Here is a 16,391-nt window from a genome sequence, read left to right as displayed (position 1 = left end):
CTGGAAAAAAGAAAGACATTTAAATATAAATAATAAAAAAAAAACGAATCTAAATATGCAGAATTTGTAGGAATAAAAATTTTATCATCGAAGAAAATTCTGATACATCTTATAGCATTTTAAAAGGAAAAGTTTCCTTTATTAAAAGTTTATTTTTTTAAAAAGAACATTCCTATGAAATTTTAGTATACCATCAATTTTTTTTTAACTTGCTGCAATACTTATTAACCATAGAAGATAATTTCTATGCCCAAAACAGACTGGACAGGCAATATACCTACAGATTCCGATTTAATCCAGGGCCGGATTAAGGGGGTGGCCACATGGGCCGCGGCCCATGGCGGCAAATGTTGTAATTTTTTTTAAATGTAGGTATCAAGAAAAAAATCTGATTCAGAAAAAAAATCACAAATGAGAAAAGGCGAAAAAATCTCTCATTTCCTGAGAGTTAAAATATAGTAATTTCTAATTTGTTCGCCTTTCGGTGATACAAGAGACAGCGCCGTTCATTAGTCTAGTTGAGAGAGAAACCAAACACGCAATTTGCCCTGGAACGGGCGCAGAGAGCAACGATGACGAGAACTTGAGATAGAAAGGAGAAGCCCTATCGACGCACCGGTCAGCAGGAGCCACATATTAGCGCCTACAAGACTGCATGAATACTTCACGCATTGCGTCAAAAACAGTGCGATCACTCGGTCAGCAGCGGTCAGCGTGAAACGCATAGCGCCTACAAGACTGTAGGGATACTTCACGCATTGCGCCAAACACAGTGCGGTTGGCGCGGTAGACCACATTCATGTTTATGCTTACTCATAATTTTTTCGTTCTTTTCTTATAAATGAAAGGCATCGTACACACAGAGATGGGTCTACGGAACTTAATTTACGGCACGTTCACTTGATGGTTTGTATGGATGGTTCTCACTTTTCTGAAGGGGACTGCCCCCCCCCCCCCCCCCAATTAGTTCCGCTCAGGCTAATACAGCAAAATGCTCCTCATCATAATATGCATTGCTGTTCTCTTTGGCAAACAGTTTGATTATGTTCATTGTCCAAAAACCTTTTTATGACTGAGTATCTTTGTGATGCTGTCTATAAATACCTTAAAATGGTGCCAGGATGGGACCGGTACGTTGGCGGAGGAGAGACAGTATTTAGAGGTCCATTATTTCGATCTAGTAATAGAAGTCTAAGCCTGTACTCTTGCATAGAAGCTTGGTAAGAAGGTGGCGGTGCTCTATACTGGAACTCAGGGTACATCATGGCTGGAAAAAAAGGAAGAAAATCGATTAGAAAGGAGAGACATGGACAGTTACTAGAAGCATTAGGTATAAACCACACTGAGGCTTACTCCAGGTTACTGCTTGGAAGGAACTGTTTCAAGCTGCAGTTTCTTTAAACGTTGCTTTAAAAAATTAGGTATAGTCATCCAAGAATAAAATATGGACCAAATGCATACTTAAATATGTGCTAAACAGAAATAAAAATTTGAAAACTGATTTCCATGTTTTAGAGGAATTTCTCTTTGACTTTTCAACACGTACCTCGATTGAGACGTTTCAAAATTTAGACGTATTTATGCTAAAAGGAACTATTTGCATAGTGTTCACGTGCAACACAGTTCCTTTCAGCGTACATACGTCCATTTCTACAGCTGTCTCATTCTGATCACGGAAAAATGAATAAATATTAATGTTTGAAATTTTTACAGAATACTCTACACATAGGCTGCGGTAGAATCAGTGAAAATCCCACAAATTAATGTTTAGGTTTTCCTTTAAAAAATGATATGTAAGAAGGAATCTGCGACTTTGCAAATCAGGATACTTGTTTATTTACTGTCACCATCAAGCTATGTTCATAGTGCAGGGAAAAAGACACAGACCGATGGCTCAACTCTAAAACCGTGCATTGTCATTGAAACTTTTCAGAATTTTTGGTACAGGTACTTTTATTTTTTAGTGGGAAAATCTTTAAGCCATAATTATAATGGCTTTTTCCTTTATCTTGTATCTTCAACACCTGATGGTCATCTCATAAAAACCCCCAGAAAATGATTCCATGCGTCATATTTCAAAACTTTAAAAAGAGACTGCTCATTCGGAGGATACTATCTGCCGCTGCCGATAAGCATACAAATCATGAAACTCGGCTCAGTACTATCGTGCTGAAGGAAAACGTCGTATGAGCCTTTAGACGTTACCAAATGTCCTCCGATAAAAACCGAATTCACTGGGGAAATTCTGAATCTTATTTTTCAAAATTTTCAGACAAACAAGTACGCAATTTGATCTAAAATATCAGACAATTTCAGGGGAAAATATACTTGAATTGCGTCAAAAATCAGGTTTCATTAAAAGGTCATTAAAGGGAAATTTGGCAACTCTTGAATGTTGATTCGACGTTCTTCCTTGGCAAGGCAGAGTGGACCTAAGGAGGAAATCTTGAGGAAAACAACTTTCACTGGAAAAAAAACACATTGGATCTAGAGTCCAGACTCTTGAAAACATTGACAAGAAAAAATACTCTTGATTCAATCGGATTCTTGCTTGAATCAAAACGAAATCCGCTTAAATTAAGAGGCTTGGTTCTTGATTTAAGCTAGATCCTGATTGAATCAAGAGTATTTTTTCTTGTCGATGTTTTTAAGAGTCTGGACTCTAGATCCAATGTGTTTTTTTTCCAGTGTGGTAAGCTTGGATATATGATTTTCCGGTGTTGGGGGTTATTGCCCACTTTGGACGTGGGTGGGAGTTGAGAGCTGCGCCCAACTTACCAGCGTAAGGGTGGTGGGGTCTGCCGTAGGTTGGGGGGAGCCGCGGGACGAACCTCCTGTTGGGTTCGCCGATGCCCTCCTCGCCAGCGCCCAAACCCAACATGACCCGACACGACGGGGCATCTCGTGACGTCATCCGCCATGCAACACCACTCACCGCCACCAGCACTATCCCTACTCCTGCAAACAAACAACATAGAGAATTAATAAAAGGGGCAATCGGCATTAAACCTCCTTGTAAAAACCCACACTGGAAAAAAACACACTGGATCTAGAGTCCAGACTCTTGAAAACATTGCCAAGAAAAAGGACTCTCGATTAAATCAGATTTTTGCTTCGATCAAAAGGAAATCCGCTCAAATTAAGAGGCTTGGTTCTTGATTCAAGCAAAAATCCGATTGAATCAAGAGTATTTTTTCTTGTCGATGTTTTTAAGAGTCTGGACTCTAGATCCAATGCGTTGTTTTTTTTCCAGTGCAGTTTTAACTTTGTTGAAAACCTCGGAGTGAATAAATTACGCTTTGGAGTCTAATTGAAGCGGAGCAGAATCTACTCTTTTTGGGGAATGAACTCAGCTCTTAAAAATTGAAATCAACTCTTTTCGCAGGGTCGACTCCACTCTAACGGAGTGGATTTCACTCCTGATGCATCAAGCATCACTCGGGTATTTCAAAGACAAAATAGGTTTCGAAAAGAAATTTATCCCGGATTTCACTCCAATATTTCAAACAGTGTGAGTCTCTTTAGGCAAAAAGGACTGCGTTTAGCAGAGAGGGACCAAGCCACATCAGCTATTGCCAAATTCTGTTGAGCAGTTTAATTTATTCACAGGAGAACGTTAAAGCAGATTCGTTTGGGAATTTGCCTCATACTCTGCAGAAAATTCACTAAAATTTGCACACACAAAAATCCGCACAACAGTTTTTATGTGAAAATTAAATTGTCGGATTAAAGGCAATACCCGATGTGATTGGTTCTTTTCGACTTGACGCAGTCCAAATATAGTTCGAGTCAGAGCAGACATGCAAAAAAAAAGTCCTTCCTAATGAAGGAGTTTTACACAATTTCATCGAATTTCCAGGGGCTGAGTCGTGGGATTGTTTTTCTTCATTCTTCGGAACGGAAACGGCAATGAAACGAAAATTTAGGTTTAATTAGGTTCCCACTCTCCCCCCGCTCTTAATAACCAGCCCATCTTGTGCCTTTACGCTTTTTCACCGTGTGGAAGTGGAGTAAACGTTCCATTTGACAATGATACCACTATTCGACCACGCAGGAGCTCGGATTGCCTACACTAAATATTGAAGGCGAACTGATAAGGCATTAGTGGAACCTTTTTCCGTTCCGTTATCTTTTTAGTGTGCTCGCGTAACGCGTAATTTCACGACGATACCACTATTCGAGCACGTAAGAGCTCGTGTTGCTTACACTGAAATTGAAGGCGATCTGACGCATTAATGTAATCTCTTCACGTTTGGTAAAAAGATATTTTTTTATTATTTATCATACTCCAGACTCATCTGAACAATTCAACGTATTTTACTGTCATCTGATGAAAAAGAAATGATACAATTTTGCGAATGGGCAACACAGCGCCGAAAAGAACGCAGAGCGAGGATTGAGGGTGGGAAGGAAGAAGATATTGAGGGTTGAGGTTGTCAGATATGCCTTGAAAACGCTGTTGCGGGGGAGTTTTACGGCGAGGTTTGGCGCTATGACAGGGGCGGGAAAGATGCGATATCAGCCCAAGGCACATGTTTTGTGCTCCAGCTGACAAAAGATTGCGCTTTTTGGGAGGAGTGTGTTTTTTCAGCCAGCGCTGTGGGGATGATTCTTGTCAGCTCTAGCTTATTTTTGTTGGCATGTAAAGCGCTCGCCACGCTCTGAGATGAAAAACTTATCAGGCGTCTCTTAAAGTGTCTATTATTTTCCATTCTTAACGCACTCGTCATCACTTTTTACAGCATAGGCGGTAGAAAATTTCTCTATACATCCTACGGCATGCTACCTACATGAGCTCTCATTTGCTGTTAACCGATCGGAGGAATACATCTTGATCGCTCCTGAGACTTAAGTAAACATGGACACACATGATTTCGTGATGTTTCGTAGAATTGTCAAGTTGTATTAAAAGTGCAACCTCTGAAAAAGATGATGGCTGGAGATGGCTTGGCTGAAATTAAATTTCCAACATGCGTTCATACTTTCATTTCCTTTCTCGCGGGAAACAGTCGTAAGATTTTTTTTTTTTTTGAGGGAGGGAGGGAAGAACTGAGGGAGAGGTTTGAGGCTCTCGTGAGCCATCTTTTTTTTATTCTCGTGGAAATAAAAGTGTCGTGGACGAGAGGGGGAAAAAATAAAATAAATGTGATAGTTATAGGTTATACTACATATCATCGGGAAGCACAATATTTTGACGAAGTCATTTTCACTTGACATAGAAGGTAAAAACATACCCTGATAAAGTCGATCGGCATAATATTATGCTGGACCAACAGGATATCAGTATTATAAAATGCTGGCAGGGAAACCCACTAGACCAGTATGATAGCAGCAAGATATCAAGCTGATATCATACAGGGGCCAATTCTCTTTATGCATAATATCATGGTGATCATGGTAGGACCCCAAACCTGAGTAAATTCATTCACAAAATAAATCCGTCACTTTTTGTGGTTTTTCTCGGTTATTCGTTATTTTCTCGAGATGCTATAAGCTTGAAAGGAACTTACCTATCATTAAGATTGAGACTGTGAGATGCTCCCTGCCGGATATCCTCATTACGCCCAAAACTGAGCCAACTACGGCACAGCATAATCCTAGGAAAAACACGACCAGAATAAACCACCGGATGGCGAGCGTTTGCGACAGAGAAACACCGCAACATGACTTGGGCTCCTCTTCAGGGGTGTAGTGCGACTCCCTCCCGCCAAAACGAGATCTGTAATCAAACGAAAATCAAAATATTTGAGCAAGACGTTCAGGTAAAGTTCTGCGGAAAAACAAAACTCTAACATGGTGGTTGGAAAATTACACAAGGCCGTCGCGAGGGTAAATATTGCCACCCACGCGAACATCAAAAGAGTCTCCTCAGTAGAGGGCACGGTGGCGTGCATGCACCCCCCTCGGGCAAAAAAAAGAGGGAGGAGGGAAAAGGAAGGAAGGAGAGAGATAAAGAAAGTAAGAGTAGCTTACCCAAAAATTTACACTGATTGTTTTGGGACCAAACTGTGAATTATTCTTCTCTTTGGGGAGAGAGGAGAGGGGTCGCTTTTTTATTACCTAAACAATATTGTTAAGTTTAACGTTCCTGTCCCACTATCTTTGCTATTTTTCCTTTATAATGGACATTAAGGACTTAGTAAAGAGGTGAAATCCGTCAATATTGAACACTCAAATATTTTGTAAATCTAAAGCTAGAACAACTTACAATTTGTTCTGGAAGGGGTTCCTTTAGACAAGTTTTAAGGAGAAGGCCCACCCGTGCCTGGGACGGGGGGGGGGGTGTTCCCCTAGGCCCACCGCTTCGCTCTTCAAGATGTCTCTGGATTCGCCACTGCGTCCCCTCCCCTACCCCCACCCGCTGATAATGACTGATAAATAGAGGAAAGAGGAATGAAAACGGGAATCTCTGAGAAATTAAATAAATATATAGAATTATGATAAATTTTGGTGACCTCACGATCTCAGGGTTGGCGCCGCACACATGTTCGTAGTTTTTGTGCCCCTCGCGATGCGGCTACACAAGGGACAAGTTTTGCCAGCATGTGCCAAAATGAAAGTTTCCAGACATTCGAAAATCCCATCAAGAACCGTCGACTGAAACGTAGACATCGGCCCGCGGTGGTGGAGCCGAGTCAAACGGAACAACGCGAATCGTGCTCAACATTAACTTAACCAACTATCAACTTCTCTTTTCCAAGTCGTTGAGAATGGGGTTTATACCAGTTTCTCCCGCGATACTTTGTTGCCTCCGACGCGGCAGCTAAGGTAACTCACGCCTGTCAGACCTCCAACTGCCCACAGATGCGTTACTCCCGAAAGACAGTGTTAAGCGCCGTCGTGCGCCGCGCACTGGTCATGTTGTCGCAAGAAGAACGCATTCTTCGGACATGCAGTTCGTCGTTCCTCAGATGAAGGAACGTATCTTCATTCTAAGGTTGCCAAATTGACTTGAACAATTCAATTTTTTACGAGAACGTACACGGAGGAAAAAACCTCGTGCGTGGGACCCGAAGTGTAGGTCATATGGATCTCTGAAGTTTTTGGATTGAGCATCTGAACACTTTAGGTCTAGCTGTCGAGGTCCGGATCACACATCTGAAACTTCAGTTCTTACATCTGCAGTATTTCAGATGTGAAAACCGCAGTTTTTCGGATGTGAGAACCGAAGTTTTTTGGATGAGAAAACCGAAGTACTTCAGATGTAAGAACTAAAGTTTCAGATGTGTGGTCCAAACCTCAGCAGCTGGACCTAAAGTGTTCAGATGCTCATTCCGAAAACTTCAGAGATCCATATGAACTTCGGGTCCCACGCACGAAGTTTTTTTCTCCGTGTACCTGTGCCATTTTGTGTCCAAAATCCTCCTCACTTTTGCTTGAGATCAGAAGAAAAATCAGTGATATTTACGGTTAAAAATACCCAAGATTCTCCCGTTAAAATTGCTAGGGAAAACTTAGCGACAATGAAATTTAGTTACGTTCTTTCGTGGAGAGATTAGTTTCCTGGTTACAACAGGTCAGTTCGTCGCCTTGGTTTCATAAGGACGTAACAGCACTTCTTAGTAAGCCCTGTTGTCCATGTAACTTAATGCTTTCCCGAGCTCATCTCTGAGTGTACTTACGCCCTTTTGCGAGCCAAGCGACAAGCTGTGAACCAGAACTTGAATTCAAGGGTCCTCCGTGTCCTACGAGTAACCCGGGCACAGGGTTCATGCAGCACAGAGAGTTGGGCTGGTCTAGTCTTCTACGCTTGATTTCTGGCCGTCTGTCCGTTTTCAAACGTCTCTACAAAGTTGCAAAGCGGGAGGGACCTTTGATGCCGGGCGACTTTCGGAGGCGGCGATACCGACCGAGGCAATAAGAAAGGCTCATAACGGCCCATGAAAAGCGACCCGACGCCTCGCTTTCTTCATTGTAGTCGAGTTTATGACCGACTGACGTCATTAAGTTACACTGAGCCCGGTGTCTTACGTCATACTGGAACTTAATCTACACGGAGAACTGGGGATGTACGCATTGCTTGTACCCACAAGTTATCATTCACATATTGTGCAGCGTTTAAAGTATCTTAATGTTGGTGAACTAGTCAACTAAAAGGTCGGGTTCAATAGCTCTTAGTGCTGAGGAGGTTGTAAGGAACATCACATTAAAAAATAAGTGGCACCGCCTTTCTTAGTGTCCTGAACCATATGGAAAAAAGGAGGTGGTCGCGCATTTCGGGCATCTTGGATTTTGTTGATGACGTGGGTCAGTATGGACGGTTTATATAATCGATTTTCTTGGAATCGGTGTCGTTTATGGAAAAAATGTATTCTATATGTGCGTATTTCTGTCAAACGGAACTAAGCGCCATAGGGGGAGAAAGGTAGGGGGGGGGGGGGGGGGCTTGGATTGGCGGCGGAACCGGGCGTCGGGCTCATTCCGTCCTATACTCGCAATGCTTTTCCATGGCGCTTAGTTCCGTTAGATAGAACGCGCTTTCCGGCATTCTAAATTCCTCAAAAGGAACTTGAATTGGCGCTTAGTTCCGTTTGACAGAAATACGTCCATATAAGGCGTTGGAAATTATACTTTGAGTTAATCTAAGCAAAAAAATCGGACGTTATGGTCCGTTTTTCATACTTGAAACGTAGGATTTTGCTGGAAGATCGACGCCATATTGTACCGACCTACGTTACGGGGTAAACAATGCTCAAGATACGACCGGCTCCTTTTTTCTCCATATGGTTCCGGGCAGGTTTCTTGCATGGAATATCTCTCGTAATATTTCCGGATCTTACTTTAATTTTCCGTGCTCAAGAAGGAATGGTGGAAGAAAGGCGTTTCGTTAAGCGTGGCCTAGGAATGCGGCGCGTGCATGAATGGATGCGTTCACGGCGAATGCGCCCGTTGCTCATATGGATGCACGCATTTTGAGACTGGTGCGCGCGCTCGAAGCCGAGGCTCAGGGCCCAGGCGGATGCATGAGTACATGGGCTCATTAAAATGAACTCATCAGCCATCCTTGACCCACTAACACGGAGGCTTTCAGCTTCGTTTGAGAGGTGGAAAACGGCGCGTTGCCAAATGTCGCGCCCTTCCCACCGCTGCACTTACGCGCTGACGCTCCTCGTGAATGTCACGGACGCTTTAAATGACACTGACCCCGGACGAAATGACATTTGGACCGACGGAGACGATACGCCATAGAGCGGTAAACAGACGCACATTTGCTCCGAGGAAGAAGAAAAACATTTCTGTCATCATGAGTCGCGGTTCCTTAAATGAGTGCGACCAATTAGGAAATCATCTTTTGTCAAATGGGCGGCTTTAATCAAAATCATCCTATAAATCATCTTCATCGTCTACGAACGACTAGGACATAGCCCTGTTTGTCAGGTCATCTGGTGCCGAGCCGAGCACATACCATCATAAATACTATAAAATAAAGAAATCGGTAAGTATATAAATAAAGGACTCGACGAATCAATATAAAAGAGCAATGAAATATTTCAAAACCTGAGACCTCAAATCCTGATAGAATCGGGAAAATCTTGATGCTAGACACCCTGCAAGAACGGTTACGGACAGCTGCCTCGGTTTCAACGAGTTTTCCTTATCATTCAAAATCAAGTTTTTTTTTAAAGTTGTAAGTGGTTTATAATAGCAGTTAGAAACTGATGCTGGGACAAATAGTGCAAAACGAAGATAGGTGCTCAAAGCTACTGGTGTCAAATTACAATTTGAAAATTTGGAATATGCCTTAGTTACTCATTTCATTTTCTTCAATTGGATTAAATACTCAAAGCGCCCTATTTTCGCGCGAAGCCGACGTACAAAAGCATTGAATTACACATTTTGTCATCAGAAGTGGAAAAACTTAAGGACGATTCGGATTTTTCAATGGCTAGGCCCAGATGCAACTTTTCGTGTTCTGGGGATGTCCACGTTGCATTCCCAAAAATTGAAGGCGCTCGCTCTGGTTTTCTTAGGCACAACATATGGCTGAGATTGTTAGACCCCGAGGGTTTTCTACGTTACAATCATTCTTACCGGGAAATCCTTAGAATTCGGTTGAGTCGAGTGACAACATTGCAGCGTTGTAAAATGGTGCAAATTGCGGAAATTTCATTGGTAGTAATTTGCGGGATTGACGACTTCTTTGTGAAAATGTTTTAGGTGAAAATTTGCACCATCGGGCACCGCTGCCGTGATGCAGCAGGGTCCATTCGAACTCCAAGGATTTCATGGTAAACAAGATTGTAAATGCGACATAGAGAACCCGTAAGAACGAGGGTCTTGTCCACACGAGCGCGGTTCGAGGAACTTCGGGCGAAGAAGTTCCAGGAACTTGTTATAACCCACCTATAATTTGTTTCTGGAATCCCAGTTCGCGGAACTAATTCGTCCAAACTGCGTTCGTGTGGACAAGGCCTAGCAACCCCGGTCAGACGTTGTAGCTTAGGAAACTAAAGCGCCTGAAATTTTTTGGTATGCAACATGGACATCTCAAGAACACGATTAGTTGCATCTAAGTTGCGCTATTGAAAAATTTGGATCGCCTGCAATTTTTTCCACTTGTGGTAACGAAATATGTCACTCATTGCGTTCATACGTAATCGTTGCACGAGGATAAGCTGGTTTGAGTATTTAATCAAATTGAAAAAAAGAAATAAGTAAATTAATGATTAATGTAAAAATAAAAGGGAGACTATTCAAGCGGCAATCACTCGCCTGACTTTATTGGCAATCGCACACATACCTTCTTCTGGACCTTCCCTTTTAATTTACCTTGACATATGGAAAGATCGTACCCCACTAATTATTTATTTTTTTCAGTATGCGCCAGCGATGCCAAATAGTGCAATTTGCAGGAGCGTGATCAAAAAAAAAAAAAAAACCAGCGGAATCGTCGCTGTTTGTGGGGTGATAATTTTTATTGGCTTTAAACAAGTCCTGACTTTTCAGATACTCTGAACATAAAAAACCTCACTCTTCCCTAGCTTTTCAGTGTTTTTTGGATACATTCTAAACATTCTACATTCTACATACATTCTGATAAACATTCTAATTGCAAACAATTCTGAGCGCGAGATGTCTTGAAAGTGAAATGCAATGTTTTGACTGGAGGAGAGAATTCCCGCAGTATCATTGCCGAACTTTTCCCGACTTAAAAGGGTTGGGCAAAATTCCTTGAGCACAAAAGGTATTTATTCTTCTCCTTTTTTAATGCATCCAAGTTTGTGACCGCGCTTGCTGAGAAAGTAATTTCGCAGTATACAGGGTTATTCAAAAGTCATGCACCACTAGCCGTGATGGGGGTGGCCATTTGAAATTTTTGAGTTGCACCCCTCTCCTCTCTTCCTGAGGGGGTCAAAAACTGGAAAGAACCTAAAAACGTTTCCTTCTCAATATTCGGAGACATGTCAAAAACCGCAAATCGATATCTTAATTATTAGAACTAAAGTTATGGCCAGTGGTGCGTGACTTTTGAATAACCCCGTATGTATTTTATCCCTTCCACGGCAAAAGAAGAGAAAAAATCACAGCAACGTGGCACCGGGAGGCAGCTAAAAACACATGGCAATGTAAACGAAAACCCGGCGCATCAACGTGAAACTCTTTAGGGAGAGCTTTTTTTCCCGAGTCGGCGGGCGGCGGGGACGGGAGGTCGGGATGTCATGCGCTCACTGTTTGCCCTCTCTCTTAATTTCCACCTTCACCAAGATGGGCTTTTAAGCCTCTCGCAAAAGCGTCGAGCACGAGTTACTCCTATCGTCGAGATGGATCACCGAGATAAACGGTCTCCGCAACCACGCGAGTTGTTCTCATAAACATCTAGTCTGCTCACACCTGGACGGGTATCCGTCGATTCGCAGACAGGATTCTACTCGACGAGCATACCTCAGATCGTCTCTCCTCCGACGTAAGGGCGTATCACTATTTCCACGTGAGCCCTGTTCTCCGTATAACTCTATGCTTTCTGGGGCTCATGTGAAAATAGAGATACGCCCTTACGCCAGAGGGACGACGAGATGCGGGTCAATGGGATGCGAGCTCGGGTGAGGGTGGGGGCGCCTCGTGATGCGTTAATCTTTTGAGTGTCGTCACTTTCGACCCCCTTTCAATCGGATAAGCCTTTATTTAAGTTGTTTCCTCCGGAGAGAGGCTGGAAAAGTTTCGTCGCGCTTTTCCTCGATGATGCTGCCGAGAGTATATGACTTGATTTTAATCTTTTTCATTTCAGCCTTATGCGATTATGACCCTTGAGCATTTTTTTCAGGTGGAAGTGTGGGGCATGGTTGGGTTCCTTGATCGGACGTGGAAAAACGCACTTTACCCGGATGCTGATGTCCCTTCGACTTGATAATTTCAAAAATAACTGGGAGACTACGCCCCCTGGGTGCTACGCGACCCAACTCCGGGCCCATATCCTTGTACAACGTTGCTAAACTTTCCCTGAGATTTCATCTTTTCACGGAAAATCATAAGACAAGTCCATGTGAAAATTTTATTAAGGCTTTTCGGAAATATGGATGATACTTTGTACACAGTTCTCTATATTTTGAATAAAGAAAGAAAAAAAAGAAAAAGAAAAAAATATGGATGAAGTCAGTGATATTTAAGACACATTTCACATGGCTACCTTATGGGCGGGGGGCGGCACGCAAAACTTTTACAACATCTGATGGCGTTTATTATTATTTTTTTTTTTTTTTTTTTTTTTTTTTTTTTTTTTTTTTTTTTTTTTTTTTGTCGGAGCCGAAACATCGATCGTTGAAAAAATGTAAATCAATTCCAAGCTTCCGCAACCTCGACAGTCACTTCGGAAGCCACTTGCTCCCAGCTGACAGGGTTTGCAGGAAAAATGATTGGAATCGTTAAATCCTCCCTGTTCTAATTAAATCAGCTCAAAATACATTGTATGGATACTTGCATAACTCAAAATGTCCAAAAATCGAGATACACCCGTACGTCAGAGGAGCGACGATTTTTACTAATTCAAAGATGGCTTCAAAATCCAATAATATTACGTCAAAGCCCCGACTCCCTTGGGGTCAATAGAGTGAAGTTCTATTGAAGCTCCATGCACAGTCTTTCGATACATAAATTAAAAGGAGAGAGAGGAAAAAAGAGTGACAACGAGATAATGTGGTTGTCGGTGGGTAGGTCTCGGTGCGGGAGTGGGTGGCGAGATGGTATAGCAATTGATGGAGGCAGAGAGGGTTCAAAAAATCATCGGTAGTTGCCGCATCTTCAGCAGCGTTTATCATCCAAACATCAACTTCCGACACTAGCTTGACTCTTTTGCCACGTGATTTACTATTTCACTTTACTACACATGATCTTGGAACTTTAAACCTGAGAGACCGCATCTCTATAATGTATTTCGGCTCTTCATACATTATTAGTGTATTTTCTCAAGGAAATACTGTATCCTTTACCCTTGACCTTTCAGGGATCTTGGACTCCTAACCAAGTCGAGTCATACCCGAAATTACGCTCGTAATACTGTCCAAACTCTGATCCTAGAATCCGATTCTTACTTTAAACAGTTATTTCTTTCCATCCAGTAAGTGTTATTTCTCCATTTATGTTGGCCCTTCCATCCTTTGCCGCAATGGCGCCTACTGGGCGCTGGGAAGCAGAATCAATAACTATAGAATAATGTTTGTGAATAGATCCTATTTATAAGCTTGCAATTAGTTAGAGTCTACCGACTCACCAGCTCACATCTCTCCGTGTATAGTAATAATGTTAATGTTAAGACGGTTAATACTTTGTAGTCCCGTTGTTGATATAAAATAAAATAAAATAAAAAAACTAAAAAAAAAAAAAATTCTTTCCAATCTTCCGTCTGAAGTAAAATCATTTTACGAAGTGGAAATGAGTCCGATTTTTTTAAAATTCAGCCCGCTTAAAAAGCGGCAACCCGGCTGCTTCATCTCTGACGACTACACCCCAGGGAAAAACGCAGTTCCACGCGTAAAAAGAACGGAGAAGCAAAAGAAAGTGCACTGCACATCCGTTATTTCTACATGTGAGGCTCCGAGTGTCTCCGGACACGTTTACCTTATCACTCCTACCCCTCTCCCTCCGCGGCACGCATAAAACACTGGAAGGGATGCATGGGACCGACCCGGAGCGAGACCCGGCCCCAGTAATTAACGTCACATAAGTTACGACTCGCATTTGGGATTTTTACTACTCGCAGCTGTTTTCGCCTTTCACTCATATTCCGCCGCAGGGTAGACGCTCTTCTCAGACTCCGCTTTCGTTGGATTAATTTTTAGATTCATCCATTAGACACAGAGACAAGGTCTAGAAGAGACCCTGCATACTAACAAAATTGTTCACACATTGTAATCGAATGAGGCAAAAGTTACGCTCTGTTTTTCGCCTGATCGTGATTGATAAGCAACTTGTTGAGCAAAACATTTGCCACAATACGACTGATGAATGTCCGAATGAGCACTTTGCTCGGAAAGTTTCTCCAAATTGGATTAGCATTACTAAACCGATTATCAACTTTTTGGTTACCGTTCAACATTAGGCGAATTTGAATGTTTATATCCGAAGGTGACTATTTGCACTATCCCTAAAATAAGTTTTTCCTGGTCTGGAGAATAGCCGGTATACTGAAATCGCAGATCGAACCTTCCTGCAAAGAGCATCGCTATTAAAAATCGAATCCACTGGAACATTCTGGGAGGAACCTCCTTTCTAAATACGGTTAAGTGACGTCAAAATGTTAATATGACGTCTCGTGTATTCAAAGCGAGATGGAGAAAAGAGATGTGCATGTTCGCATGAATTGAGGCATTTCTTTTGACCTTCCCTCGTACTATTTCGAGTAAGAGACGATAAAAACTTCGAAAATCAGCGGGTGCCTACGTAGCCTAGGATAAAAATTAGTGACTTTTCGACCCTTCATAGAGGAAAAAAACGTGACGATCCGATTTTGTATATTTTCTTTCACTCCCTGTAGCTAAGGCGATCTACTGAGAAGAGTTCTAACTTGGATCGATCAACCGACAATTTCTGGATTTCAAGTTTGTTAAAACGTTCTTGAAGTCACAGGACGCTGTAGAGCGCAAATATTAACACACCAAAGCGTACGGGTGCTTCGAGTGGTTTTTCAAAAAATATCTTGTAATCCTGAAATCACTAATTGATCCGACCTCCAGATCGTTCTAAAATAGCTTTAGAAGCATATCAACAAAAGCAAGGGGGAGGCACATCTGAAAAGGGAAAATTTGGCAACAGCCGTCATTTAAGGGTGGTGGGGTCCTCAGCTTCACCCTCACCGGAAAAGAAGCTCTGTCACCGCAGCGATAGACCGGGAGGTTTCTCCTCGGCTGGTGAGCGAGGTTGGCGGACAGGGAGGGTGCTCCACATTCTCCTATTAGTATTCCCTTTAATTCTACAAGTTTGACGAGATTCGGTGGCAAGGTTAATGGAGTTATTCGACACATCGTTACCCCAGACAGCCGACGATGACGAGAGGCGATCTCATGCCAGGGACCGCTAATGTAAACAGACGGAGGCTCCAAATTTGGACGTACTTCTGCCAAATGGAACTATGTGCATAAAGACATGAGCCTTGAGAGCCGTAAGAATATATGCATAACAGGGCTCGCGTCATTATGCACTTAATTCCGTTTGGCAGAAATACGTCCATTTGAAAGGACTCGCAGACGCGCCTCCCGCTGCAACGGGCACAGAAAGTGCGCCATTGCATGCGGCGCCGACATTTCTAGCGCCTCTTTTATACATTGAGTTCCTTCAGGGATCCCTTTGAGTTTTAGGTTCACTGGAAAAAAACACATTGGATCTGGAGTCCAGACTTTTAAAAACATCGACAAGAAAAAATACTCTTGCTTGATTCAATCGGATTTTTGCTTAAATCAAGAACCAAGCCTCTTACTTTGAGCGGATTTCCTTTTGATCTAAGCAAAAATCTGATTGAATCAAGAGTATTTTTCTTGTCAATGTTTTCAAGAGTCTGGACTCTAGATTCAATGTGTTCCAAATGTGATCCAATGTGTTCCAAATGTGATCCAAGTCAACCAGATCTTCGTGCAACTGCTGTTGAATAGACTGAGAAGTCAGCTACACCCAAAAATTCAAATATTTTGTTTTTCCATAAATGTTGGGCCAAGTCTGGTTAGGCCCAAAACAATTTCGAGTTCTTCGTTCCCCTCGCCTCCATTCTAGTTCAATCATGAAAATAAAGAGAGGCTACATCATAATTTAAAACCCAATTTCTCACGGCGGGCATCAGAACACGCTTTATTAATTTTTGCAGACCGCACTGTGAACCAGAACAAATTGCCCTGGTTACGACTGGAGGGATCACGCCCGGAGTGAACAAGTTTGCTAGGTTATGAAACAATCAACAAGAGCCTTTA

General features: G+C 42.4%; 1 protein-coding gene across 1 annotated transcript in view; it reads right to left on the bottom strand.

Annotated features, from left to right (window-relative positions):
- The window catches only part of LOC109034587 (uncharacterized), a 450,911-nt gene that overhangs the window by 5,979 nt on the left and 428,541 nt on the right, over positions 1-16,391 (bottom strand). The window contains exons 7-9 of the mRNA XM_072305658.1: positions 5,511-5,719; positions 2,779-2,958; positions 1,105-1,267 (exon numbers count right to left, since the gene is read on the bottom strand). Of these exons, the coding sequence (XP_072161759.1) occupies positions 1,105-1,267; positions 2,779-2,958; positions 5,511-5,719 (552 nt within the window). The remainder of the gene's footprint in view (positions 1-1,104; positions 1,268-2,778; positions 2,959-5,510; positions 5,720-16,391) is intronic.

Source organism: Bemisia tabaci, chromosome 1 (assembly GCF_918797505.1).
Source record: "Bemisia tabaci chromosome 1, PGI_BMITA_v3".
NCBI classification, from domain to species: domain Eukaryota; kingdom Metazoa; phylum Arthropoda; class Insecta; order Hemiptera; family Aleyrodidae; genus Bemisia; species Bemisia tabaci.
This window is presented reverse-complemented; position numbering and strand designations above follow the sequence as displayed.